At 62.4% G+C, this 27,628-nt stretch overlaps 1 protein-coding gene across 1 annotated transcript; it reads right to left on the bottom strand.

Moving 5' to 3' along the window:
* Nucleotides 1-4,411: 4,411 nt before the first annotated feature.
* Nucleotides 4,412-27,622, bottom strand: LOC119110856 (ubiquitin carboxyl-terminal hydrolase puf). Its single transcript, XM_037234731.1, has 34 exons — nucleotides 27,566-27,622; nucleotides 26,940-27,039; nucleotides 26,322-26,551; nucleotides 25,740-25,859; nucleotides 24,722-24,885; nucleotides 24,177-24,294; nucleotides 23,581-23,703; nucleotides 23,404-23,436; nucleotides 22,700-22,984; nucleotides 22,183-22,296; nucleotides 21,525-21,728; nucleotides 20,583-20,862; nucleotides 18,525-18,733; nucleotides 17,794-17,913; nucleotides 17,317-17,471; nucleotides 16,386-16,563; nucleotides 15,934-16,067; nucleotides 15,281-15,389; nucleotides 14,729-14,887; nucleotides 13,771-13,954; nucleotides 13,047-13,201; nucleotides 12,173-12,482; nucleotides 11,706-11,830; nucleotides 11,131-11,265; nucleotides 10,490-10,680; nucleotides 9,633-9,810; nucleotides 8,551-8,670; nucleotides 7,978-8,220; nucleotides 7,553-7,661; nucleotides 6,988-7,226; nucleotides 6,398-6,601; nucleotides 5,971-6,105; nucleotides 5,342-5,456; nucleotides 4,412-4,569 (listed from the first exon to the last, which is right to left on the bottom strand). The coding sequence occupies exons 1-34, from the start codon at nucleotides 27,614-27,616 to the stop codon at nucleotides 4,412-4,414; spliced, it is 5,487 nt and encodes a 1,828-aa protein (XP_037090626.1). The 5' UTR covers nucleotides 27,617-27,622.
* Nucleotides 27,623-27,628: the final 6 nt, after the last annotated feature.

Raw genomic sequence — 27,628 nt, forward strand, 5'->3', positions numbered from 1 at the left:
TGGACAATGTGCCAAGTGTTGCATGTTTGACATGTGAGCTCAAGACAAGATGACATTGACATAATATTACTTGCCTCTCCTTGAAGACCATCCATCATTGCTTGTTAAGGCCTGCAAACAAACATGTTACAACTGAAGAAGATGCATCTGCCTAGGAGAGGTAACCATATCTGTCTAAAGTTCACAATTGAAGCTTCAACATACGGTAGTGTAAAAATGCTTTTAAGTAGAAAACTGACAAAAATATAGTAGAAAGCAATGCATTTCAACCTTAACCTTTCACTAACAAAAGGCCAAACCGGCAGGAGTTATATGTTCTTGACGTCACATCCAACAAAACGCAAAGAGCGCTGGATGGATGCTAGCAGATTTTTATAGTTTTTCACCATTTTCATATGTTGTTTCCATCTACAACATTCAGTTACATAACCACCAGTCAGCAGTGTCTATTACCTGAAAATGTACCACTGCTACTGGGATCAAGGTTATTGAATGAACCTATCTCAGTTATATCCATAGAAATCCACAATGCACTCCTGCTAAATTTGACATGGCTTGGTCCACTGGTTTTATGGGTCCACAGGGTTTTACTAGTAATATGTAAGCAAAATGTTGGTCTCATCATGGATCTGAGGATGAATGTCACATTCTTTCATTCATTATGATAAGCTTTTCTCACAGGGCCTTGGTCAAGGATAAAGTGCAAGGATGGGTAGTCCAATATGCCTTGGATCTCTACTGCAAACACATAAAATGACACAAGCACTGTTCAAAAACAAAGGTACTTGCATGTCTTTGCCTTGCATGATGAATATTCTGTGGTTTAAGCCAATTTGAGAAATCTGAATTTAGCTTTCCCAAAAATTGGCAAACATCTTTGATATGCCCAACAACCTTGACATCCTGCGTTTGATTCCTATTCATAACACTTACAAAGACACTGGCAACCGCAATGGGCAATTGACCCAGCATTGGCTTCTGCACTTCATTCAATGACCAGTAATATAGCTATATGTTGAGGGGTTGACTTGAGGTAAGAAATTGAACAATGCTAATAACGTGAGCTAGGTATCTGGGAATCGAGCTCACTAAACACAAACAAAATACACAGTGACTCTGAATATATTTATCGTTCAGTTAATTTTTTCAATAAAACACTCACACTACCCCAATTCAACTCATGAACACTATGACCTAACTCGGAATAAAATTCCATACCACCGCATGGACAACCCGCTTCCCACAAACAATCCCACTGCCATCGGGCACTGACCAAAATCCGTGCACCATACATGCCTACAAACGAATCAGCCGCGCCATAATCGAATCCAAAGCGCCCTTCATACGGATAGTATATGGTAGCCGCGTCTTTACCCCCACACCAAGGCCATGTAATAAGGTATGATCATCCGGGGATTTTTCCGGCACTTTTCCTTCACCATTAGAGTGACGTTACAAAGTCGCAGCCTGGCATCACCGCGCCGTCAGCATCACCTTCGCGTCTGCTGCACCGGCGTACCTACTAACAAATGCATCTGGCGATCGCCACACGGCACTTCAAGAAGTACTATGAGGAAATATAAAAGGTTATTTTTGTCCCGCCTGTTGTAAAACAGCGAACATAGGCCTAGGAACTACGAACACATGTGCCATGGCACTCCCATTTGCTGAGGATGCCAAACATTGAGTCTATGGCGATGCATTGAAGTCGGCCAGCCTACAGCTGCTTAAATACGGGTTAGTGAACCTGTCCCAGGTCCAGCCACTGCCAAAGCGAGAACTGAGCGGCACCGGGATCATCATCCGACCTGTCGCGTTGAACTTCAGCACTATGCATAATAGCGCGCTGGGTTGCACTGGTGTGCGATTGAGGCAGTTTGAGACGACGGAAGTAGCACGCTGCCTGGTAGAACATAGGACATTGTGGACATTGCACATTGCGTCAACTATGCCAAGAAGCCTCTGAAGGTCGTGGCGCATGGTGTTAACCAAGATGATATCCGTCACGCCATGCAGCCAATTTATCGAACACGCACATGACCCAGAATTCGCCGTGTTTTACTAAAGCGATTCTTGCACCAGTATACACTTCATTGTGCACACTTGGCGAGGACCCAAAATAAACAGGGGGAACGGAGAACACACTATAGACAACACAGCATAAGTCCGGAGTTATGCGACATGATAACCAGTCTGAAGCAACCCAAATGTGTGTATGCGAAGGAACCGTCTATGCCTCAGACAGACACACAAGCATGCAAGACAAAGAAGGCATAACGATGCTTATTTAAGCTCAATTTCTTATGCTCACATAAGCACAACCATATTCACTTCGCGCTGTGCACCTGATGTCGCACCTGTTTAGCTGCGCGCCCGGCAGCAGCTCGCTCAGCCCCAGCCTGATCAAGCCATCTGAGGTGCAAATGGATGCGCGTCCTCACCAGCTTCCGAGCAATCCGCTTGTCCAGAGCAGAACTTTCTCACCAGGAGCTTTGTGGGCGGTCCATGATGCCAATGTCTTGGTCCATGCCTCGGTCCATCACTAGTTGGAGCACGATCTCGAAAGCCTCGACAACGCTCGTCCAGGCCGGCAACGGCACCATCAGATCACCTCTGTCTAATCGTGTGTGTCCAGCTGTCTGGCACACAGCTGGGTGGTGCCTCTCGGGCCGACAGTCCCATACTTGGATCGGTGTTTGCACTTGGCCGCCACGAAGCCCACAACGAAGGCCGGCGCCTCGTGCTCGATGTGTGTGTCCTTGTCCATCTCGTCGCCACAGGGGGGGGGGGGGGGCCATTTTCGGTCCTCTCGCCGTCACCGCCATGAAGCTTTGCCTTTGCCCGACTCACTGAACCCGCCGTTCTCGTCCACATTGTTCACGACATGCCCGGCACGGCCCGGCCTGTCAGTCTAATCCTCTGACCAATGGCCAGTTGACCATCAACAGCGAATGGAATCGACGCAGGCCCTGGCCGGCAAACATTGGAGCCATGGCGGCCTTAGGACTCATCCACTGCTGAAGTTTGTACAAGCTTGTAGCTCATAATTGGTACACAGCACTCCCCGAATCTTCCTCCTCATCGGCTTCCCTGTCTGTATATTCACTCCACGCGCAGAGCAAACTCGCTCCAAGTTGCCAGCCGGCATGTTGCCCAGGCTTCCGATACCAGCGTGCCGTATGAACGCAGCGAAGGTCCAGTGTTTTGTTTAGCTGCCTAGCCGAGTGCCTAGAAGACAGGCCCGAGCTCAGTTCCAGAAGAGCGCCACGATGGGCCACCGACGTTACCACGCCGCAGGCTTTAGATGGTCCCCCGTGATCTTATGACGCAGTGATCGCTAGATGACTGGATCGCTCCTCAGGGTCGCTGAACGCATATGATAGCGATCGTGTAATCACGCGTCACGCCCTCAGAGCCGGACAGCATACATTGAGCGGGTTTGGTTTGGTTTGGTTTGGTTCGCATAAGAGCCCTTTCGGCCAGTATTGACCACGCCATGGCTACGGGATGAAAGAGCAAGACGAGCGGTGGGGAAACGCTGCTGACCGCGGCCACCGTCGGAGACCTCCGCCGACGACCCTCCCCTGTACACGGACCCCCTCAGAACCGAATGTTCGGGCGCTCACACAAGGGCCACCGACAAGGCAGCACTAGGCGAGCTCGGAGCTGACGGCTGCAGCACGCCCCGGAGAGTGGCGGTGCGAGAACGCACGGAGAAGCGATGGGCGATGGTAGACGGGCCGGTGGCCTGCCCAGCTAGCGGACAGAACACGTGAGTTTTGAAGCCAACTGACCGCAAGGCAGCTTCCAAACTGGCAACTGAAACTGGGCCTGAACATATTACTCTACATACTGCCACAGACTGGCCGCGACCACGCTCAGTCAGTCCCACCAATATCACGATATTGACAACACTGGCCCTCTGAATTCCTGCAGCGGATTGGCGCCTCCCGAGGCTGACGCCACCATCGCCGTCTGCTCTCAGTCGGCTGAGGAGAGTCGTCTGGCAACGCTCCTCAGCCGTTTGGCCCCGGGAGCAATGTCTATGGCCTTTCCGTCACAGGCACGCTGCCGTGCGAACTGGAGGCCAGCGCCGCCGCCGCCTGTTCAGCGTTCACCAGGCCGCAGTGCACCAACAGACAACCATCACGTAAGCCTACGACGGCCAACAACTGTATATTTGAGATTGAACGAGGTTTCAAGCTAAAAAACGACAACACACATACGAAGCCGTAAAATCAGGACAACTCGCTGGACAGCCTATCGAGAAAAAAACCGGATCACATAAATGTCTTTCCAAAGCGACGTAAGAAAATAGATAATACAGTCGCCGCTGGCGCCGCCGGCGCGCCCCGCAGCCGCCGCGGCCGACCCGCGCGCGCGCTCGCCGGACGAGAGGCCGCCGACCCCTCTACAGTCTACGATCACAAGCCTTGCTGGCGGACAGCTGGTCGAGCAGCTGCTGAAGGGCGCGTGCCAGCGCCGGTCGCCAGCCGCCGCCGGCCGACTCCTCGTCGGTCGCGTCCGCGGCCCCGAGCGCCGTCGCCTCTGCGCCCGGCGAGCCGCCACCTGTCGGCGTCGGCGTCCGCGTCAGAGGCGGCTGGGCGCGGGCAGGCATGGCGGCAAGCAACGGATGGACCGTCACACAGCGCTGGCTGCTCTCGCTTGTGGACGAACGCGGTGGTGCGTGGATATAAATGTCTGTGGTTAACAAACAACACAAATGAACTGAACGGATCTTACCAATTTGCGTCACGTGCTTCCAGTCCTCACATCAAATATCTAGTGCGCTGCGCCACTACGGCCCCATTCATCCCCGTTCGTCACGACATCTACGAGACGCTCTCTCATCCGAACGTCATCAAAACCGCTTTGACGGCGCGTCAGACCACGGTAACGGCGGATAATGAGCCCCAATCTCCGAATGCGCCGGCATCGGTGCCAAAACGGTTGTCCTGGCCCGGCAGCCCACGCCGACACCACCGGCCCCGTCCTACGTCACACCCCGCCGCGCCGGGCCACCCCTCACCTGTTCGCTCTGTCGCGAGCGGCGCCTCCTCGGCGGCGCCCTCGGGCTCGGCGGCCGGCGTCGCCGCTCCCGTGGCCGCCGCTGGCGAGCCGGACGCCTGGGCCGCACCAGTCGCGGCGGCGGCGGCGGCGGCACCGGCCGCGGCGGCGGCGGAAGCGGCGGTGGGCGCCGCCGGCACGTCCAGCTTGACCAGCGCCTGCCGGAGAGCGGCCAGCAGCGCAGCGGGCGGCGTGGCCGGCGGCGCCGCGTGGTACAGCAGCGAGAGGGCGCGCAGATCGGCGCCGAGCCGCGCCGCCGGTCCGGCCTCGGCGCCGCCGGCCGCGGCGCTCAGCTCGACCAGCTCGGTCGTCACCTGGTCGACGAGCGGCCCCAGCTGAGCGGCCACCGCCGCCGCCTGCGCGCCGCCGGCACCCCGCTCGCCGGTCACCTGGTGACGGGGATCGCACACGTCTCAAGGACGGCCGAGCAGCGGCCGGACCGAGCGTCCCAGCCCAGCGTCGCTCCAAGTGCACCGGTCACGAGGAGCGACACGGCGGCAGCGCGTCACCCGGCGAGGGCAGCAGGCGCGCCGCAGGTCACGCCATTCGTCACCGGCGCACCGGGTCTCACCACGCTGCGATATAAGCTTTAGTCAAGCCTGCAGCCCTGTCTGAGACCTGTCTGTCGCCTGGCAGCCATGCTATAAAGACGCAAAACGATTGTAAAAACATACAGCCTAGATGCCTGAAAACCTGCTCAAAATCGGCACCTTTGCTGCAATCGGCACTCGTAGCAGCTCTCAGCGTACTCATTACTGGTCAAAATGGCCGCATACCGACCAAGCACTGGGGCAGCCTGCATACCGCTCCCGCACCACCCAACCCGATCAGGCACCGGCTCCCATTGCCACAGTGCCAAATCCTGCGCCTCGTTTCCACGTCCTGCAGAGCGTAGCCTCTCACCTTGGGCAGGAAGAGGGAGCAAAACTTGTAGATGACGCTGTTTGTGAGCGAGGGCCGGGCGGCGGTCAGCACCCGCTCCAGGTACTCGGCCAGGTAGCCGCAGCTGAGCAGGCGGCCGATGTGTTTCTCCATCGCCTGCCGCCGGCGCCACAGAGCGTCAGAGGGGCGCACGCTCAGTGCACACGCACGGCACTGTTGTCACTGCGAGAGTGTTCCGTCGCGTCCCCACACAGCAGAGCTCAGAGACTGGAAAAACACCCACCTCTGAAGGCAACGTGACAGAACTCACCGTCACCAAGGAAACCGAGAAGCCTTTCCCACGATCGTAACCAAGTTCAAAGCGTCAGACGTCAACCAAGTCGTGCCTCACCCCGGTCTGGTGCACGCGCACCCCAAGCCTGTCGCCGCCCGCCCCAATGGACCTCACCTTGGTCTGATGCACGTCTATCCAGAGTTTGGCGAAATGCGCCAGGTGGAGTGGCACGCCCTCGATGCCGAGCAGCGCGCTCAGGTTGACCAGTGGTTCGCTCAGCAGGTCGTGGTTGATGGCCACCCGGCACATCAGGTCGGCCAGCACATGGTACGGCAGGAAGTAGTCGAGCAGCGCGCGGTCGTAGTCGTCGCGGTCACTCTGCCCGGGCGGAGGGGGGGGGGGGGGGGCGTCAGCGGATGGCGCACCGCCCGCGCCACTCCCAGACGCCGCGCGGCTGGCGTGAGCGGCGCGGCGCGGCGGAGCGTGGCAAGACATCCCAAACGCTAGCATGAGCCTGTGCGACATCGACACGGCACCTTTCCCGGCGGACGTGGTCTCCGAACTACGAGGTCATCACCACTGTTGATATGGGCATAATGGTCTCCACACAGCACGGCATGCCGTCGCGCGGGACCACTGCCGCTTTCAGCACCGATCGACGCGCGGACCCGGGCGTCCCACTCCCAGCCAGCGCCGAGGCCGCTCGCCTGGCCGGGGCGCGGCGTCGGCGGCGCGCGAGGCCGCTGCCGTACCCGGCCGCCCACCTTGTTTGCCTGCAGCTGGAGACGCGGCACGGTCATCTGCAGCAGCGGCCGCGGCGGCCGGAGCGCGCCGGCGCCGGTGCCGGCCGCCGCCGCCGCCGGCTGCCCCGGCCGCGGGAAGTACGGCCCCAGCGGCACCGCGTCGGCCGCCTCGCGCAGCGCCGTGTGCGAGTGCAGCATCAGCGGCGTCAGCACCTGCAGGCTCTCATGCGGCAGCACCACCACGAACTCCTTCAGCGCGTCTGTAACACGGCGCACGGCCGGCGGTGAGGGTCTGCGGTCGGCACCGCTAGGGGATGCGGCAGACACAACAGACTTGACTGTATTCAAAGCGACGTACACGCTTCATTTGACAAACTGGCTCGAGCAGCTCACCGACCCGTTGAACCAGGTCACACCCGCTGTCAGTGGCCAGCCCTAAGACATAAGGCCCGAGCCCTGGGACATGAGTCCCAGGGGCCTGGGACATCAGTCGCGAGCCCTGGGACATGAGTCCCGAGTCCTGGAACATGAGTCCCGAGCCCTGAGACATCAGTCGCGAGCCCCGGTGCGGCAGCCAGCCACTGACCGATGCAGGCGAGCCGGAGCTCCGGCGGCGCGAAGCTGTTGAGCAGCGTGGCCAGCTTGCGTACCACCTCCTGGCGCTCCTTGCAGTTCAGCAGCGCGTGTCGCACGTCCTGCCACCGCAACGACGTCGGCGGGTCAGCACGGCTACAGCCGTATGGCAGCACGTCGCCGATGCCACAAGGGCGCTGCGAACGTCCGCAGGCAAGACGGACCTCCCTCGCCACAACATTGGAGTTCAGCCAACAAGAAGCCAATTCTGTGACGGCCTTTTACTCTGTCTACAGCCGCTAGCATTATAGCGCATGAACGACGCATCCATTGCCCACAACGAACTCGCTGGTCACCTACAACAGCCATCGGCGGCGTCAGTCGGCGCTGCCGACGACCAGCCCCTGGCGTCGCGCGCCGCCGCCCCGGCCGTCGCACCTTGTTGTCGCGGAAGGTCTTGCAGCACCTGAGCGTGTCGGCCAGCAGGCGGACCAGGTCCGTCATCTCGCCGGTGACATGGCACGCCGTGGCCTCGTGGAACATGACGTGCAGGGCCAGCGTGGCCTCGCACAGCAGAGACACGCCGCCGTTGTACACCACGAACAGCCTGTCCTCCTGCGTGTCCACCAGGATCTTCAGCGCCGAGATCAGCGTCGCCCAGCTGGAGCGGGCGTCCAGTACCTGCCGGCGGCCGGGGTGAGGGGTGAGCGGCGGCGCGGAGACGGCGGACACGGCCACCAGCCGGGGGAGGGCGAGCGGGGCAGGGGCGACAGAGGCGGCGCCAGCAGAAGCGGGCCATACAGGAGCCAGCTACGACAGCGGCAGACTCCGGTGGAGCCCTCGCGCCGGCATCTGGTGCCGGCCTGATGATGACCTGGCCGCAGGAGGACCTCATCCTCTGGGTGGGTGCGAGCCGCCCGGGTGCTCATGTGCCTGTTCGCTGGAGCCCAGTCGCTTAGTGTCCGACAGTTCGGGACCGGGGACGGGGACACTCAGCGGTGGCAGCCTCACCTGTAGGTACATCTGCAGCGTCTGGCGCTTGAAGGCGCCGATCTCACGCAGCTCTTGCTCGGTCGTGTCCGGGTGGACCATGACGAAGAGCGACATCAGCTTCAGCAGCTCGTCCATCGCCTGCGGCACCGCAGCACGCGCGTCCTCAGCGTCCAGTCGTGCCGAGGCGCAACACGGGCTCACAGACGCTTGTAGATTAACGTCGAGCAGAGGCCGGACACGGCGGCGTCACGCCCGCTTTACCGAAACACGGCGGCGCCACGCCCCCTTCCCCGAGACACGGCGGCGTCACGCCCCCTCTACCGAGACACGGCGGCGCCACGCCCCCTTCCCCGAGACACGGCGGCGTCACGCCCGCTTTACCGGGACACGGCGGCGCCACGCCCGCTCTACCGAGACACGGCGGCGCCACGCCCGCTCCCGAGACACGGCGGCGCCACGCCCGCTCTACCGAGACACGGCGGCGCCACGCCCGCTCCACCGAGACACGGCGGCGCCACGCCCGCTCCCCCGAGACACGGCGGCGCCACGCCCGCTCACCCGAGACACGGCGGCGCCACGCCCGCTCCCCTGAGACACGGCGGCGCCACACCCGTTCCCCCGAGACACGGCGGCGCCATGCCCGCTCCCCCGAGACGCGGCGGCGCCACGCCCGCTCCCCTGAGACACGGCGGCGCCACGCCCGCTCTACCGAGACACGGCGGCGCCACGCCCGCTCCCCCGAGACGCGGCGGCGCCACGCCCGCTCCCCTGAGACACGGCGGCGCCACGCCCCCTCCCTGAGACACGGCGGCGCCACACCCGTTCCCTGAGACACGGCGGCGCCACGCCCGCTCCCGGCCCCGTCACCATGTGACGAGACGACACGACCGCCTTTGCGCGACACCGCACGGCCATCGCGGTGCCCCAGTCCGAGAGGCGGTAACCCCCTCCCCCCCCCCCCCACAACACATACACCACCGTCCACCCCCACCCCGGCTATCGGCGGGTGGGGGGTGGGGGTGGGACGTCGGCCGGTCGAAAGGACGGCGCCTGAGCCGCGCACGTGCGCACGGCGAGGCAGCCGGCCGCTGTCGACTGACCGCGCTGTACTGGGCCGGGTAGGGCGTGATGTTCTTGAAGGCCCACTGCAGGTTCTGGTGGTTGGCCAGCTGGCGGGTGAAGGCACGCGACTGGGAGCAGCACAACCGCAGCAGGCCGTAGTAGGCCGGCAGCGTGCTCCGGTTGAACAGCACCACCTGGTCGTCGTCGTGGTCCGCCCTGGAATCGCGGCACCAGGAGGTGGTGATGGTGATGGTGGTGGTGACGGGCGATGCCGCGGACGTTTACGAGGAGCTCGGCACCGGCCAACCGTTGGCGAATTAATGGGAAGAGAAATTAATGAAAACTGAATGAGAAAATACAAGACGAGAGGAAAATTAGGCAATACATTAAATAGGTACTGGATGAATCGGATTAAACTTCAGTGTGAATGAAAGTAAATGGATGAACGAATGAAAAACAAATGGATGAAGAATGAATGGGAATGAATGAAGAACCAATAAACGAAGCAATGAATACCAATAAATGCCAATGGCTGGAAAGGAATGAAAACAAATGCATGAAGGCAAAATTATAACAAATGGGGATGAATAGAAATGAATGCAATAGCAGCATGGATAAAAAACAATACAACTATATCACAGAACGGAAGCGAGCGTCACAGACGGAGCTGACGAAGTCGATTGACCACAGCCACGCCTATCGGTGAGCATGTCTAGGCTTTCCCGACTCACGGTTCATGTCTGAACGCGTCGCCTGCTCAGGAACGGTGAACAGCGGCACAGCACACCACATTAAACACGAGCGCAGGAGCGCTGCACCTGAGTCACCAACAGCCCGACCCTGACGTGGCCAGGGCGGCTGCTCGCCAGCGCCGAGCACGCGCCCGGCGACTCACAGGATGTAGTTGAAGCCGATGTTTTTGGTGATGTGCGGGTTGGTGACGATGAGCTGCACGTTTTCGGCGCAGTCGATGCAGACCGTGCACCAGAACATGAGCAGCGCCTGCTTGTTGTGGTGCGCCGCTATGGACGGCTCCGACAGCTTCGGGTGGAACAGTGTCCACAGGTCCGCCGTGTATGGGCTGAACTGCAGCGGCGCGGGCACAGGACACCGCTCAAACGTCGGACACGCCTCAAACTGACGCCACCCCCCCCCCCCCCGCGTCGGTGTCACACCGGTGTGTGTTGATACCAGGGAGCACCGGCGGCCTCTCCGGGCCCAGCGCATGCGGATGATAGTTCCTAATGGAGGGGATGAGCTTCAATCACATTTCTCGCACTTAAACGTGACCTTGCGTACAACAGGAATCGCACGATATCATACGAACATGCATAGGCCTGTGAGCATAAGGCACAGCACCCCAAATTCAAATCCCAAACTTCGACAACGCGCCCACGACGGCAGTGTGCCGCGTGAGAGACGGGAGTACGGACAGTACGCTGAGGCCCGCGGAGGCAGGCGCGGGGCCGGTCGGACTGAGCCCCCTCCCTCCTCCCCTTCCCCCAGAGGACTGAGCTGCGGGCCGGCCGGACTGACCATGAGCTTCTCGGCCCGGGAGACGACACAGTGTTGCATCAGCTGGAAGTACTGCACCAGCTTCATGTTGCCGTGCAGCTGGACGTCCGTGTAGACACGGGCAGGCTTCAGCAGCCGCAGCAGGCAGCGGTACACCTGAGGCGCGCAGACACGGGTCAGTGCGTCATCCGCCAGCACCGACGCAGCAGGGACAGCGGTACGCCTGAGGCGCGAATGACTCAGGCCGCGACTGATCAGCGCAGCGGTCGACGCAAGAGCACCGCAGAAGGGACACACACCGAGGTACCAAGCACAGGCCCGGGTCAGGGCTGAAAAGCCACAGTCCGCAGTCAGCAGCAGTCCGCAGTCAACAGCAGCCGCAGTCCAACGGTGCCGCCGAGCCGAGGCCGGACGCGGGTGACAGGCGACAATGGAGCCGAGGCACGCGTCTGGCCACTTGAGTGACAAACAGAGGTCACCACCGATCAACAGCAGCCGGTCGCCTCAGCAGCAGATCAGCGACACCCACCGCCAGCACGCCGGCCGTGGCGCCCGCCGCCGCCGCCGCCGTGACGGCGACGCCGGCGTCCGCTCACCTGGTGCAGCACGGCGAGCGCGTCGGCCGCCAGCGGCAGCTCGGCCGAGCTCTGGCGCTGGCGCTGCGTGAACAGGTGCCGGAACTGGGAGGACGGCACCAGACCCACCAGCAGCAGGCTCGCCGCTGCAACGGGGCAGCGCGCGCCGCTCCGGTCAGACTGCGCGCTGACGGCGGGGAGGGGCGGCGGCCCGACGGCGGACGCCCGCTTCGAGCGGTGAGCGGCGAGACCATAGCGAAGAGGCCGCCTGCGACGCCAGGTCTCAGCCGTGGTACGGTCGCGTCTTCCCAAGTCATCAATCTATAGGGTTGATCCCGTGACCTTGACACATACAAAGCAGCGCATAGAAACAAACCAGCGAGAGTCCTGCAGCGGTTCGCCACCTCTAGCCAGCTCTAGTCAGGCAACGACTCGGACTTCCTTGGCCCCATCCTCCGGGGAGGGGGGATGGGCGGAGGGTAACTCACATGCGCGGACGCGGAACTGGCCGTGCGCCAGCAGGAAATGTTCGCACCAGTTGTCCAGGTTCTGCAGCACCCACGAGTGAGCCAGCTTGTTGCGCGGCACCTGGCCGGCCAGCCACTCGAGCACCGCCTGCGGGCAGAACTCGGCCACCTCCCAGATGTGCTGCAGCGCCAGCTGGGTGAAGCAGGGCAGGCCGCCGCCGCCGCCGCCGCCGGTGCCGCCAGTGCCGGTGCCGCCGGCGCCGGCCGCACCGCCGCCGGCGCCGTCGCCCTCCACCAGTAGCGAGAGGAGCCGGAAGAACGGCTGGCACGCCTGCCACAGGGAGAGTCAGGTCAGGTCAGGTCAGGTCAGGTCAGGTCAGGTCAGGTCAGGCCAGGCCAGCAGCCTTCGCGGCAGGCCCGGAGCACGGATCGCTTTGGCTGACCTCAGGTAATCTCGTGTTACTAAAGGTCAGTTTTGAGATGATCAAAGTCACAAGCTCACTGGTGGGATGGGAGACTGAACACAACAGGCCGAAACGAGCCAAAGCCCGGAACAAGTGAGGATGGACAGCAGCTATCGTCACAACCATTCGTTGGATTCACCATCATGGACATGAAATTTTTGCCAAAAAAGTTTCGCCACATGCATAGCAGCTCGGCAAACGTTTGATGGCCGCGCAAGGACAGCATCACAAGAACGTCTCGACTCCGTCAAAGTTCGCTTACAATGACAGCCCCCGATCACCACCAAACGATAAAGAACCAACAAACACCCCAGCAGCAACTCTCCCCTCACAACGCCGCTCCGCCCTGCCCCGCGTGCGTCGCCGCCCCCCCCCCCCCCCCTTCCCCGGCGGACCGCCGTGTGGGTGGCGCCCCGCCGGCCGCCGCCCACCTCCTGGTGTTTGATGACAGCCTGGAAGATCATGCCGACCACGAGCACAGCCAGCCGCTCGTTCCAGCGGCACAGCGCCGACACCAGGCCGCACGTGGCGCGCACGTTCAGGCCGTCCTTGATCTGGTGGTACAGGAATGGAAAGCCCTTGCCACCTGCCGGCGGAGGTGCGTCAGTTAACCGGGGATTCGCACTCCAGGACAGCCCGGCCCGCCCGTCTCGCCCCCCGCTCGGCGAGTGAGAACTGTTCGGTGGTAAGCGAGTGCGGGTGGGTGGTCAGGGAGACCGACCCCGCTGGTCTTATGGGACGATGTTGGCAGCTTGATTATCTTGTGCCACTGAATTCCACCAATGCTAGATTACAATCCCATCTAGAGACGAAGCGACCTGGCTGGCCGGAGACGGGAAACAAGACACGTGTTGGCAGCGGGCGTGGGCCGGTGATGGGTATGACATGGCAAAGTAACGACGCGTGGAGGAAGAACACTTCGGCGATTTTCGTTCACCCCGAACCCAGCGTAGAGTAATCGCATCGTCATCACACCGTGTCTTAACTATAAAGCAAAGTGTTTCAGCCAGTCGAACAGACAAAATCACTTTCTGAAGATGCGCCGCCAGCCGCTAGATATGACGGAAAGCATGGGCCTCCAGCGGCGGCGAGCACCACTAGACAACACCCGCCATCTCCGCAGGACATTGCGGCGCTGGCCGGCTGCTGACGCACCGGCCACGGCTGCCAGGTCCGAGGCGGAGAGCGCCAGCCGCTGGTCGTCGGCGCGCGACTTCTCCACCAGCAGCGCCACCAGGCTGATCATCTTCTCGAGGCTGGCCGGCCGGAACTTGTCGGCCGGCCGGACGGGACCGGCCTCGCCCTCCTCGTCGTCCTCGTCCGACACCTCGTCCGCCTGCTGCACGGACGGAGCGCGAGTCGGTCCCGGCAGCGCGCGGGCGGGCGCCGGCCGCGCAGGCGCACACGGCCACGCGCCCAGCTCGGCCCCAGAGAGGTGCCGAGTACCCGGGGCGTGGCTGTATCCCGGCCGCGTCGCTTAGGTCCGACTGAAGGACGGTGAGCGTGCGGGGGCGTTGACGCCACTAGCTTCGCACGTCGACTCGGGTCGGCTACCGCGGCAGGACACGCCGGCACGGACAGATAAAAGCATTGGGAAGCGCGGTGTTGACGTTCGATTCCCACTGGCGCGGATGGGAGATAGCGGCCATGATAGACACTGCCGACGAACCTAGCCGGGAAAGGGGAACACCACCACTCCGTACAGGCCTCTCCAGTACAGAACGCACTGCTTCCAATATGACACCCATTATACGATGGTACAATCAAGCAAGCATGCATGCACGCATGCATGCATTTAATATAACCACGTCATTACCTTAATCGCGTAACACATTAAAAATGAGTTCAACGAAATCCATGGCACGTTTTATGTACGACCGTAAAACACTGGTGGATTGAAACCGTGAAACTAATATTGGTGCCAAATTTTTCGTAAGACAGAGATGGGCGCAAAAAGACCGGAAGTCGGTGCGCCCTAAAACTCCAATCATCATCAAGTGAGACAAAGAGATGTCAGCATATGAACAATTTCTATCCGATACACCTCCAAACCACGCATTTCATTTTCAGCCGAAAATGCGAAACAAAACATCCGACGCCGTTCGCAGCTCACGTTTTCCGGTATTTGACTCAGGTAAAAGTTGACCATGGTGGTAATGCATTCGGTGGCCAGCAGGAACTTGATCTCCGTGTCGCCCATCTTGCCGAACTCGAAGAGGAACGCGAAGTATTCGGTGAGGTTGCGAAGATGCGACTTGGCGCCGTGCTCCATCTGCGAAACAGTGCAAAACACTGGCACTGTGATCTTGATATCCTACTCAGGGCCCATCCTGGGGACTTGAGTGAACACGTCACGGTCGCAAATGCTGATGTATACCAAAACAACGGCAACGAGGCACATACCTGCTGTAATGGTCACCCACGGCAACAAGAATATCAATATCAAGTAACATCAATAACATCGTCGAGCTCACAGCAATCGGTTAGACGGCAAAGAAGCGAGAGCAATCACAGTAATCGGTCAGACGGCAAAGAAGCGAGAGCAAGAGTAAGTACACTCGAACTCAGCAGTCAGTACAGCGTCGCAACACGACGTCCCATCGCTGGCAGGGACGCTATCGCCGGCGCCTCCGGCGGCGCCAAGGCCAGTGCGGCGACCACTGACCAGCGAGACGAGCTTGCGCACGAAGCGGGTGACGCAGGAGGATTGTCCGAGCTCGCGCGGCCGCGCCTCGCCCTCGGCCGGCTGCAGGTACCGGCAGCTGTGCACCGGCCTGCGGGTACGACCCGCGGTCAGACAACGGGGCGGGGCGGGGCGGGGAGGGGCGGGACAGGCACGCAGGCCTGCAGGATTCAGGCGCTGTCTCCTCGTGTCTGAGAGAACGTGACGCATCTGAACGGCACGGTACGACATGTACACCGCAGACCCTTCAGGATAGGAGGGGTGGGGTATAGGTGTCAGCGCCGACGCAACCAACACAGTCGCTGGCATCGCCACCCATCCTTGTCCTATTGTTAGTCACAACAGCTGCTACAACAGCTGCTGATATCGCCACCCGTCCTTGCATTGGTGTCAGCCACAACAGCTGCTCACAGTCGCTGACATCACTACCCGTCCTTGCACTGGTGTCAGCCATAACAGCTGCCACAGTTGCTGACAGCGACAGCTGCCAAGACCGCCGACACCGACAGAGCCTCTGCCGACCAGCCCCTGCTCAATCCGGCTCAACCAGGCCCCGCACCGGCGCTACCGGGAAAGCGCTGAGCGCCGCCCCGCGCAGTAGCTGCACATAACCCCGACCGCCGAGCGAGACGTACCTGAGCTTCTGCACCACGTGGATGCAGAGTCGCTGAAACATCTGACGCACCATCTGGTTGGGGCACTTGATCAGGATCTGGATGGGCCACCACTCGTCCGTGGCCATGTGATCCAGGAACCACTCGCACGCCGCCTGTCGGCCCGGGGCAGAGTCACCTCCGCCGCTCCGACGCGCTCAGTGGGAACCACACGGCGGTGCAGCCAGGTTGACGTGTCGGCGCGTGCGATGCCTTATGTGACGCGATGACAGCAAATGTGCATCAAAAATATCCGGTGTACTAGCGAATTATACGCACTTTGACAAAACAGGATCACAGGCATCAGCAGAAGGCGTCGAAATGCTTATTTCGTGGCCTCTGATCAGACCAACATCCTGCAAACGCAGCATCCCAGCGTTACGCTGCAGAATGACATGCCCACTGAGCAGAGTAAGTGAGAACACGTTGACTACCTGCGAGGCGTTGAACTGTTTGGTGAGCAGCTCTACCCACTGCACCATGGTGGGCTTCTCCTTGGCGTGGATGAAGATCTCGAGGAAAAACGTGGTGGAGAGCCGGGCGGCACGCAGCGTCACCGCCTCGGTGCGACTGAGCGTCTGCGGGATGTAGCCGCACACCTGCCACATGAAGCTGCGGAGCGACAGGAGCGATCGCGTCAGCAGGAGCGACAGGAGCGGCCGGGTCAGCAGGAGCGATCGCGTCAGCAGGGGCGACAGGAGCGGCCGCGTCAGCAGGAGCGACAGGAGCGGCCGGGTCGGCAGGAGCGGCAGGAGCGGCCGCGTCAGCAGGAGCGACAGGGGCTGCGTCAGCAGGAGCGACAGGAGCGACTGGGTCAGCAGGAGCGACAGGAGCGGCCGGGTCAGCAGGAGCGACAGGAGCGGCCGGGTCAGCAGGAGCGACAGGAGCGGCCGCGTCAGCAGGAGCGACAGCAGCGGCCGCGTCAGGAACGATCCGCCGGGTCAGCAGGGTTTCCCGGCGCGACGCAGAAGTGCCGCGCTTTTGTGAGAAATGCCGGTGTTAGCACAGCTGCTGTACGGTGGGAGTCAATGCGAAAGTCCGCAGGGGTCACGGCGTTGCTCTGGCTTCCTAATGGCCCAAAATAGCACATCATGACGGAAAAATGGGGACGAACAGCACAAACGTTTCCAACGAGCAAGAGCGTCGCTACCCCAGATTTACCGTTTGCATGGCAAATTGTTGGAAACGTAAGGATAATCTTTATGGTGGCATATATACATATGTCTTGGAGTTCACAGCTTAATTGTGCCATTACATATGCCTTGGAGCTCACGCAGCTCCATTGCTTCATTCTTCGCAGCCTATTTCCATTCAGATACCCAGACACCAATCGAACCTCAACAAACTGGGCCTCTTCCATCTTACTTGAAGAACGTGTGGTCGAACATACTCTTGTCCCTGAGAAACTCCATGTTGTCCTTCCAGATCCAGTCCTCCAGCTCGGCGCTGAGCTCGAACGTGGGCAGGTCCAGCGGGCTGAGGTGCGGGCGGGCCAGGTCGGCCGCGTCCGCCGTCACCGGCTGCTGGGCAGGGCGCGTCGTCAGGTGACTACGGCGGCACCTCGGGGGCTCGCGGGTCACAGGTCGACCGGCCCGGGTCGCAGGCCCCCGGCTGACTCTGGCAACAGCGGGCTGCTCAGGTCCCGGCGCAGGGGGAGGCCGGTTGGACCGGCCACGGGGCCAGCGCTGGTCTCACTGGCAGACAGCCTTCACGGCAGCCCCTCCAGCCTGGTGCTTCCCATACATTTTCTCGGACATACAAATCCCCCTTTATCAAGTTCGTCTCAGAAATATTCGGTGAGTGCGGCTTCATACACCGTTATGCAAAGTTCGCGGTACGCACCTTGGACCCGCCCTGTTCGGGCGCCTCCACGCACCGCTCGTAGAACAGCATGTACGCTGAGTTGGTCTTCTCAAAGCTGAAGTCCAGGAACTTATCCGTGATCGAGTCGTACGTTTTGCTCTGAAATCACGCGAGCACGCATGGAGGCCTGCTGCATGGCACGAATGTCGCGGAATCGTCACAATTTCGCAACAGGGAATACCCACGTGGTGGATGAATACGAATACATTTTCAGTGTGAGGCCTTCAGATATACCACACAACATATGATTTATCGCGCACGAAATTCCAGAAAGGCAGCCACAGCATACACTACCACATATTTAACCATGAAACACAAGACCGACCCGGTTCAGCCGCTGAAGCAGACCAGAGGGCCGCTGTCCCTTGCGGAGGGAGCTGCCCCCCCCCCCCCCCCAAACGGAGGACGCCGCTGTCCCTTGCTGCTCCACCTCTCCGCCCAGATCTCGGCTTGCCCTAGACCTGACACCAAACGGAGCCCCCCCCCCCCCCCTGTCTCCCCACGCGCCGGTCGCCAGCCGTACCGCCATCTCGCCGCCGGAGCCCCCCCCCCCCCCCTGTATCCCCACGCGCCGGTCGCCAGCCGTACCGCCATCTCGCCGCCGGAGCCCCCCCCCCCCTGTCTTCCCACGCGCCGGTCGCCAGCCGTACCGCCATCTCGCCGCCGGAGCCCCCCTCCTTGTCTCCTCGCGCGCGGACCGCCAGCCGTACCGTCATCTCGCCGCCGAAGCACTCGCCGGCCAGCTGACTCGGGTCGAACGGCTTGACCTCGGCGTCATTGAAGAAGAGCCAGCTGTTGCGCGACGCGCTGGTGCGGTCGCGGATGAAGGAGTAGTAGTGGCCGCCGTCCGCCGTGCCGGTGTGCACGGTTACGCCAATCAGGTCGTACTGGCACGGCGCCAGCTCCGCGTCCGCCTCGCCTGCGCACCGGCCCACAGCTGTCACGACACAGCAGCTGTGTCGTGTCACAGTGTCCGTGTCAGTCGTGTCAACGTCGCCTCGCCTGCGCGCCGGCGCACAGCTGTCACGGCACAGCAGCTGCGTTGTGTCACAGTGTCCGTGTCAGTCGTGTTAACGTCGCCTCGCCTGCGCGCCGGCGCACAGCTGTCACGGCACAGCAGCTGCGTTGTGTCAGTGTCCGTGTCAGTCGTGTTAACGTCGCCTCGCCTGCGCGCCGGCCCACAGCTGTCACGACACAGCAGCTGTGCTGTGTCACAGTGTCAGCGTCAGTTGCGGCAATGCTAGTGTGTTGCGTCGACGCGTTCTGTCGGCGTGTGTGTCAGTGTTAGTGTGCTGTGCCAGTGTTCGTTGTGTCACATCAGCGGGTGACGCGCGCCGTGCGGACGGTGTGCCAGCCGGCAGCGTGTCAGGCGTGTGCCACGCGATGCGACAGCTATCTGACACGGAAGTTCTGCTAGCGAGGCCGCGTGACACGCCGCGGTGTCAGGTGTCGGCGCCAGCCCCACGTGGCCTCCTCCGCTGCAGCCTTGCCGACGCGTGCCTTCGTGCCTCCCACACAAGCTCGAAGCCGAGGAATAGGTTCGGCCTCGAGGCACGTGGCAAGCGGTCGACGAATACAACTTCTCAAAGAGTGGACGTCATGGACCCTGTTCGGAGTCCAATACCCTGTAAACAGTCACTTCCAGACCCGACCGGACCAGCGTCTCTCGTTTCAGTTTCGGTGCACATGCAAGCGAATAGCTACATCAATACGTGCATGAACATGCGTGTGACCGTGGCTGCAGTCCATCTTCCTGCTGCACACCAGGCCCCTCTCCTGCACACCAGGCACTCCTGCTGCACACGAGGCCTCCCCGCTGCCCACGAGGCCTCCCCGCTGCGTGCCAGGCCTCCCTGCTGCACACCGGCCTCCCCGCTGCCCACGAGGCCTCCCCGCTGCACACCAGACCTTCTTGCCGCACACCAGACATTCCTGCTGCACACCAGTCCTCTCGGCTGCACACCGGACCTCCCTGCTGCACACCAGGCCTCTGCTGCACACCAGACCTCCCTGGTGCGCACCAGGCACTCCTGCTGCACACCAGGCCTCCCTGATTTTACAAACAGGCCTCCCTGCTGTCACACCAGGCCCCCCCCCTCCGCAACACCAGGCCCCCTGCGCACACAAGGGTCCCCTGCCGCATACCAGACCGCCCTGCTTGCACACAGGCCCTTATCCCTTCCCCTTCGAGCGCTAACCGCGCCCGCACCCGTCTCGCATTTGGTGGCAATCAGGTTGCCGCGCCCCTATAGCCTCGGACATGTCCAGGATGTAGCGGGAAGGAGAACAAGCGTGTTCACCTTCTCGCGCATCAATCCGTGCATGTTGAACGTGGTAGCGCATCGTGTTGAAGCACATGGAAATGTGGCGGCAGGCGCTTGAAGACACTCGCGCTGAAATCCGCATCGAGGTGAGGTCAGCCGGCATGATGCACGATGAAGACGGTTCGAGGACACAGCCTCACGGTGCATTCCCCTACCGCAGTCCAACAGCGCTCTTCGGGCAGCACGTGCCAAGGTGGACGCTTTGTCTCTGTGAGAATGACGAACTGGATGTCCCAGCAATGCTACCGTTGGTGGCAAAGCGGTGGCCTCCCTGAATCACCTGGGAGGTCACGCTGCGATGATGAATCGTGAATCACTTATCATGACAATCCTCCATTACTTCCCACCTGACACGCCTCCGGTAGTGAACAGCACGAATACGCCGAGCTGCAGCCCATGACTATTTTTATACCGGCCATTCTCACCCGTGCCCACAACGTCAACGCCACTGCCAACCCTCCGCCTGACCCAAACCGGGCCCTCGACTCCCGTCACGCGCGGTACACCAGCCAGCCGGCCGGCCGTCCGACCGACGCCCTCCGGCCACTGACCGCTTCTCGGCGCGGACCTTCTTCTGACACTGCGAGCACGTGTACATGTTGTCGCCGTCCAGCGTGTCCTTGACGGTCACCTCGTCCAGCGACTCGTACAAGTTGCGCATGTCGGCCACCTGGCAGCGCACCGTGTAGAACTCCTCGCACGTGCGGCTCACGTGCGCGCAGTCCTGCCGGCCAGCGCGCACGGGGCACGCGTCAGACACGGGGTGAATGGAGGCGCGGCGCATGGAGGGCATGTGAGAGTGGGTGGGTGGGGGTGGGGCATGTTATTAGGGGGCATGGTGGCTGGGATTTTAAGGCGTATAAATATCTGGGGCCACTTTCAGTCAGCGGGGGGGGGGGGGGGCATATCTGACAAGACATACACCGATACAGGGAGAGGACGGGCAAGTCAGGATAGGCGGCCATCACGTTACACGTAGGATGTCGCGGTGCAGAGCACTACATGACAAAACCCCTGGTGGAGAGACAGCCGCCAGGCCCTTAGCTGTCAAACCGCTGTAGGTTTCCACAGAAGGTTTCAATTTAAAGAGCTGATTTTATACGCATCGTCATATCTAATGCCCAAAGGTAAAAAGGCCTGAGAGCCATTACTTAACGAAGCACTTTAGCCTTTTTGCCTTTGGACGGCAGATAAAGTCTTCGTAAAAATCTGACATCTGGGTGCAAAATATACTTGGTCACACCCTTTGAAGACAATAATCCGACACACCTATCCGACTCTCGCCTTTAACAACGCCGTTCGTCGGCTGCGAGCCGCAGCCAGGCGAAGACGGTCGCCGCCGGGCTCCAACACGCCGGCTCGCCCGCCCTCTGCCCGCTCACTGACCAGCGACACGACGTTGTTGGTGATCTGGCCACAGAAGAGCTGCTTGACGAGCCGCTTCAGCTCGGGCGTCATCTCCTCCAGCTTGGAGACGAGGTCGATGAAGAACTCGGCCATGTCCTTCTGCTCGCCCGTGTTGAGCGGCCGGTGGTCCATGGTGTACACCTTGCAGAAGCTGCGCGGGTTGTAGGCCTTGCGCTCGCTCTCCTGACGGCGGAGCGAGCGGCGTCAGTGCTCCGGCCGGGCTAACGGCGCGCCGCCTGCCACAGCAAGCAGCGGGGGGAGGGGGGGGGGGGGGGGCAGGCGGGAAGCGGACGGCTGGCCGCGGACCGCCGGCCGGCCGCCGCGTCCCATCACTGCACAGTCGGGGCGGACCAGCGGACGCCCGAAGGCTGAGCACACATCGTTCGAAGACCGCCGCCTGAGCCGCCAGGCTACCCGAGGATGGCGCCGCCGGTCGCGCCCCAGCGAGGGAGTCGCCACGGGCCACACTCACCGCTTGCCTACCGTGCTCGGAGCCCCCCCCCCCCCCCCCCTCCCTTCCCCTCCAGCAGCAAGACCGAAGCGGGCCCCTCAGCCCGGTCCGAACACATTCCCACCGTCGCCCGTCATCGTCGACCGCCACACCGCGCCGTGGGGCACCAACATCGACAGCACGCACCATCAGGTAGGCGAACATGCGCTGCAGCTCGCGCAGCGTCATGCCGTGCTCGCATTTGTTGTCGACGGGCGCCTGCAGGATGCTGGCGCGCGCCTGCGGCATCATGTACAGGTGCTGCGGGCACAGACGGACGCCGTCAGCACTGGCTGGCCGACGCCACAGGTGAGCCAGATGGCTGGGGCGGGGCGCGGCCGAGACGCTGGCGGCGTCGCCTCGCTCCAGGAAAACACAGTCGGCGCGGGCGCTCGTCAACAGACGGAACGAAACACAGCAGCCCTGGCGTTCACCGCTCCCGCCGGGCACCGCGAGGTCCCCATCCGCCACTCGTCCCATCGCTCGCACCACACGCTGCGCGGCGCCAGGCGCGGCGCGTGCCACCGCGGCCCTCACAGCGGCCAGTCGGCCGCGCCCGGCCCGCCGCTGCGCCTGGCACGGCCCAGCCAGGTGGGACGCGCACAGCGGTCAGCAGCAGCCGCGTGGCTGACGCCGCGCGTCGCCCGCCGCGGCCGGCACCGACCTGCATGCAGGAGGCCATGTAGCAGGTGGCGCCGAGGTTGGTGAGGCCGACGTAGCCGCAGTCGGAGCGGCCGTCCTCGTGCGGCCAGTAGTCCCACGGGTAAGGCGACTGGCGGCTGGGCGCCGTCTGCTCCAGCAGCCGGCCCAGCAGCGCGTCGAAGCTGGGCTCGCAGCCGCCGGTCAGCTCCACCAGCAGGTCGTAGCAGGCCGAGCGCGAGTGCACCGACTTGCAGCACGGCAGCAGGCGCTCCTTGGGCGTCGGCAGTGCGAACAGCGCGTCGAACAGCTGGCGGACAGGGCGGCGGGCGACGGTCAGAAGGTTCGCGGGGACGGCGCCCGGCGGCCCGGCGCTCCGTGCACACACTGCAGGCACAGTGCGCTCGAAGGGCGCTCATCTGTTCGAACTGTGGCTTGCTGGACGCTTGCGCAAGGGAACGCCGGGATCACCGACAATGGTGGGCAATCCCCGCACCACCGTGCTTTGTTGGCAAGCGCTGCGACATGGCCATCATCCACGACCCACACCATGCATAATGTTCCGCAACCCCACAAATCACCAAAACTTCCGGCGGTCCGGATCGCGGCACCAACCCAACGCCACCAATTCCCGTGGTCTCACACCCCGCGCTGAACCCGACGCCGCCCGCCCCTCTCCCAGCCCGTCCTCCTCCTCTTCCACGCCGCCTTTCACCTCCCGGCCCTCACCTGATGCACGAGCTCGGTGGCGGCCGGGCTGGCCTTGAAGGCGGCCGCCTGGCGGGCGAGCGCCGCCGACAGCTTGAGCAGGCCCACCAGGCCGTCGTCGGGCGCCGTCTGGTGGCGCCGCTCCAGCAGGTCGCGCTCGCGCACGCTGCGCGCGCACTGCTCGGCCAGCTGGACGAGCCGCAGCTCGGCCGCGTCCGCCTCGTCCAGACTCTCCAGCAGCCGGCACGTCAGGCCGAAGTACTCGCGGCAGGAGGGGCCGTAAGGTTCCTTGGCCGGCTCGTCGCCGCCGCCCGACACGAACTGGCGGCAGCAGTGGGAACGGTGCTGACATGCCGACACGCAGACGCCGTCTGGGTGGGTGTGCCGTCCAACGCAGACACGAGGGCGCCGGCAGGAGTGGCGTCGGTCCATTGCGGACGCACGAGACTGCCGTGCCCTCCCGGGATAGCAGGCCAGGTGGGTGGCAAGAAGGGTTGTAGACGTGAACACCCTTTTCTTCGTTACACCAGAAGCGTGACAGACGGCCACGTTCCGTTAGCGAAGAACCGTCGTAACGGGCAACGAGCGCCACGCCCCGCGGCCGAAAGCCTTGGAAACGTACAACCCGACAACCCGAGCATGGCACAGACCGGCGCGTGGGTGACCAGCGCACCGACCGCCCTCCGCCTCCAGCGCAACAAATCGCAAGCCCGCTTCCCCGCAAATCGGCCCCACCATCGGGGGCGGCACGTGTGGCCGATGGCGCGGTCGGCCGGGCGCGAGACCCCACTCACCTCCATGTTGGAGGGCCGCATGCTGGCCGCCGACGGGATGAACTTGAGCAGCTCGCTGAGGACGGGCACGACGAACTGGTCGCCCGTCTGACCGCCGTCCGCGTGACCCAGACACAGCCTGCGGCGGCGGCGGCGGGGAGGGAGTCGCGGTCAGGGTGGGGGGTCGCTGGAGGTCAGCAGTATCCCGGCTTGGGCAGGGTTCGAGTCGGGCTATAACATTACACAGTTCGTACAGAAGCAAGCGCGGCGAGGAGACCTGGCTGCTGGCGCAGCACGACCGAACGCCCGAACACGGACGACAGTTTGTCTCCACGCCCGACCCACCTCTGGCCAGCCACGGGCAAGTGCCTACAGCACATTAAGCTAGCACTATGCAGTGGCGTGGGCCTTACCGCACCACGACCCCTCGGTTCCGGAGCGTCCACTGCTCGCAGCTCCACACCCCGCGCGCGCCGCGTGCTACCCATTGGCGGGCCCGGAACCGTCACCCCGGCCAGCGCGGATCCCCACCTCACCTGTCCGGCTGGACCAGCGTCCCAGCTCACCTGTCCAGACCGGCGGCCAGCTCCCGGCGCGTCTCCGGCTCCGGGTCGTCGAGCAGGAGGCGCCGCAGCCATTCCGGGTAGCGCTGGCAGCGGTACAGCGCGTCGGCCGCCTCCGGCGCCGAGAAGCAGAGCGACACCAGCAGACTCATGGCGTAGTGCACCACCTGCGGCGGCCCAGACACGGTCACCACAGGTCACCACACCACAGATCACCACAGATCGGCCGCCGTCACCGATCCTTCCTCTGACGCCCCTGGTGGGTTAGTTGTGACCCCCTGGTGGGTTAGTTGTGACCCCCTGGTGGGTTAGCTGCGACGTCCCTGGTGGGTTATCTTAGGCGCATGGGCCGATGATGCTATTAGCACCCCCACCTCCAGTGGACCGGGGAGGTTTAGCGTCGCCTTAGGCGAATCGAACCTGGACCTCTCGATCCAAGGCCTCACGCCCGATCACATCAGCCACTTAGTCCTCACCTCCCCACTGCGCCACTCGGCCCAATCCTTCTGGAGGGGCACGAGCCAGTTATTGGGCTCCAGCCCGGACCCGGCCGGGAGACCAGCCGGTGCCCCCCCCCCCCCCCCCCCCCCAGATAAGGGCATCCTCAACTGCCGGACCAGGCTCTAGCGGCGCCAGCCAGGCCCGGGTCCGGCCGGGAGACCAGCCGGTGTTCGCCTTGATTAGGGCACCCTCAATTGCCGGACCAGATTCCAGCGGCGTCGGCCGGGAACAGGAAAGGGAGCGAGGGGCGACGGGGTCGCGCCTAACAGACAGCAGTCTGCTACGATGGTTTGAGTCATGCAACGTCATATTTGACCGCGAGCTGCAATCGTGACCCTGATCTGAGATCCCCGACTCAGAGGAGCATGGAGAGTCACACCAATCCGACGACAGGCTCTACATCAGACAACAGACGTCAGAGTCCAGCGCCAGTTCCAGCCGGATGACGGCGAGCGCGAGTACAGCGACGCCCGCGACCGCCGCGTGCGCCTGGCGCGACGCCCCAGAAGCCGGCGCTGACCTGCGCGCGGCCCCAGAAGCCGGTCTTGTAGTGGTTCGGGTCGCGGGGTAGCGAGGCGTCGTACAGCACGCTGGTGAGCCGCGCCGCCACCGCCTCCAGCTCCATCAGCTCCAGCACCGCCTGGCCACAGCGCCCGAGGAGGCGGCGTCACCCACCGGCGCGCGGCATGTTAACAGGCACGACTCCGCAGCCCACAACGAACGTCAGCAAGGAGGGGAAACAAGATCGTTTTAGACTTTCACAGTTCTTTTTTGCCTGGCATCCTGACACTAAATACGATCGCATGCATACTGAGGAACTATACTGGACATACTGAGGAACCTGGACAACCTGGACATACTGAGGAACTATACTGCGGACACTCAGAACTCATGTCATGTATTTCACCATACTGCATCGGCCACGGCAAATGCGTCTTACGTCGTCCTGAGAGTAAGCCGAGACACTCGACGTACTGACCCCTGTTTGCTTGAATTTACGGCACATCCGCCGCTGACGTTCCTCAGTGAACGTGACGTCACGTGATAGCTGACGTATTGCCCGCGGCTGGGAGAGGGGGGGGGGGGGGGAGCAGCACCGTACCGGGCTGAGCTTCAGCACGGCGAACTTGTCCCACTTGCGCTGTCGCTTGGCCCTCTTCTTGGCGTGCTCGGGCGGCGGCAGGGCGGAGGAGGAGGCGGCCGGCGGCGGCGGCGGCGGCGCGCCCTCCTCCGAGCCCACCACCGAGATCTGTATGAGCAGCTGCAGCAGGCAGGCCAGGCAGTCCTGGCGCCACTCGTCCCAGTGGTCAGCCTCGCGCAGCTGCAGCACACCTGCGCGGGGCGGCGCCACCGCCGGCCGGTCAGCCGGCGCCCATCCGGACGGGGGCACGGCCGAGCCGCGCTCGGGTCTCACGCGGCCACAAGACCGACACTCCGACACTCACAGGGTCGGCAGCTCGGGCAATACGCTTGCGATCATTTCGCTGCCCTGCTGTACGTAGTATGGTGCATGCGTCCATACATACGCGCCGTGTCCCACATGCAGAAGTGTAGGCACACGGCGCCTTACAGAGCGCGCCGTTTCGCCACACTACAACCGTACAGCACGAGGTGTAAAAGAGCACCGGTCCGTCCACTTCCTGTCCCGCTCACTCCACACGCACGTCTGAGCCACCCCGCCCGTCCGTCTGAGCGCCGCCCGGCAGTGCGCCCCACCCACCGGACATGAAGATGTCGTACAGATGTCGCAGACCGCCGCACTCGATGAACTTCTGGCGCCACTCCTGCTTCTGCTGCACCCGATCCGAGTCAGCCTCCTCCTGCGCGCGACACCGACACCGGGCCGTCACGCCCACGGACGTATCGGCACATCGCCGCACCGCCTTATGCACGAGAACGCTATGCATGGCGGGAAGGGACAAACTGTCTCGAGTTTGGTGGCATGGGCTTGCTGCGCGTGTATGCAACTTGGTACAAAACCACTACAGACTTGCGAGATCTACTTCACGAACCAAAACGCAACACTCTCAGTGAAAAGTCGAGATTGAACGCCGCCCAGCTCGACATGAGACAGCATTTATCAGGCACACCAAGGGCTACTGACTATTTCCCAGCAGTGCCAACCCCGATCAGCAATGCACCTATTCGCCATCATTCTCGGTTCACGTCTAACAATGCACCGGCTGACCACCCCCACAAACGGAAAACATGGACGCACCGCACGCCGCCTACGCGCACGCGCACCACCACGCCCCAGCACGGCGAAGACGCTCGCCACCTCCTCTCCTCGCCGTCGACTGCTGCTGCTGCCACCCCGAGTCGGCGTGAGCGAGCCAGGCGCCGTACCTTGGCCTCTTTGTTGCTGCAGAGGCTGGCCACCAGGTAGAGCGAGTACATGAGCTTCTGCGG

Source organism: Pollicipes pollicipes, unplaced genomic scaffold (assembly GCF_011947565.3).
Source record: "Pollicipes pollicipes isolate AB1234 unplaced genomic scaffold, Ppol_2.1 Scaffold_7242;HRSCAF=8673_pilon_pilon_pilon, whole genome shotgun sequence".
Taxonomy (NCBI): domain Eukaryota; kingdom Metazoa; phylum Arthropoda; class Thecostraca; order Pollicipedomorpha; family Pollicipedidae; genus Pollicipes; species Pollicipes pollicipes.

Coding starts and splice junctions, on each gene's coding strand:
- LOC119110856 (XM_037234731.1), bottom strand. CDS start 27,616: ATGTACTCGCTCTACCTGGTGGCCAGCCTCTGCAGCAACAAAGAGGCC. Junction 22,297..22,699: donor ACATGGCCTCCTGCATGCAG/GTCGGTGCCGGC, acceptor CTGTGCCCGCAG/CACCTGTACATGATGCCGCA. Junction 16,068..16,385: donor AACAGTTCAACGCCTCGCAG/GTAGTCAACGTG, acceptor CCGGGCCGACAG/GCGGCGTGCGAGTGGTTCCT.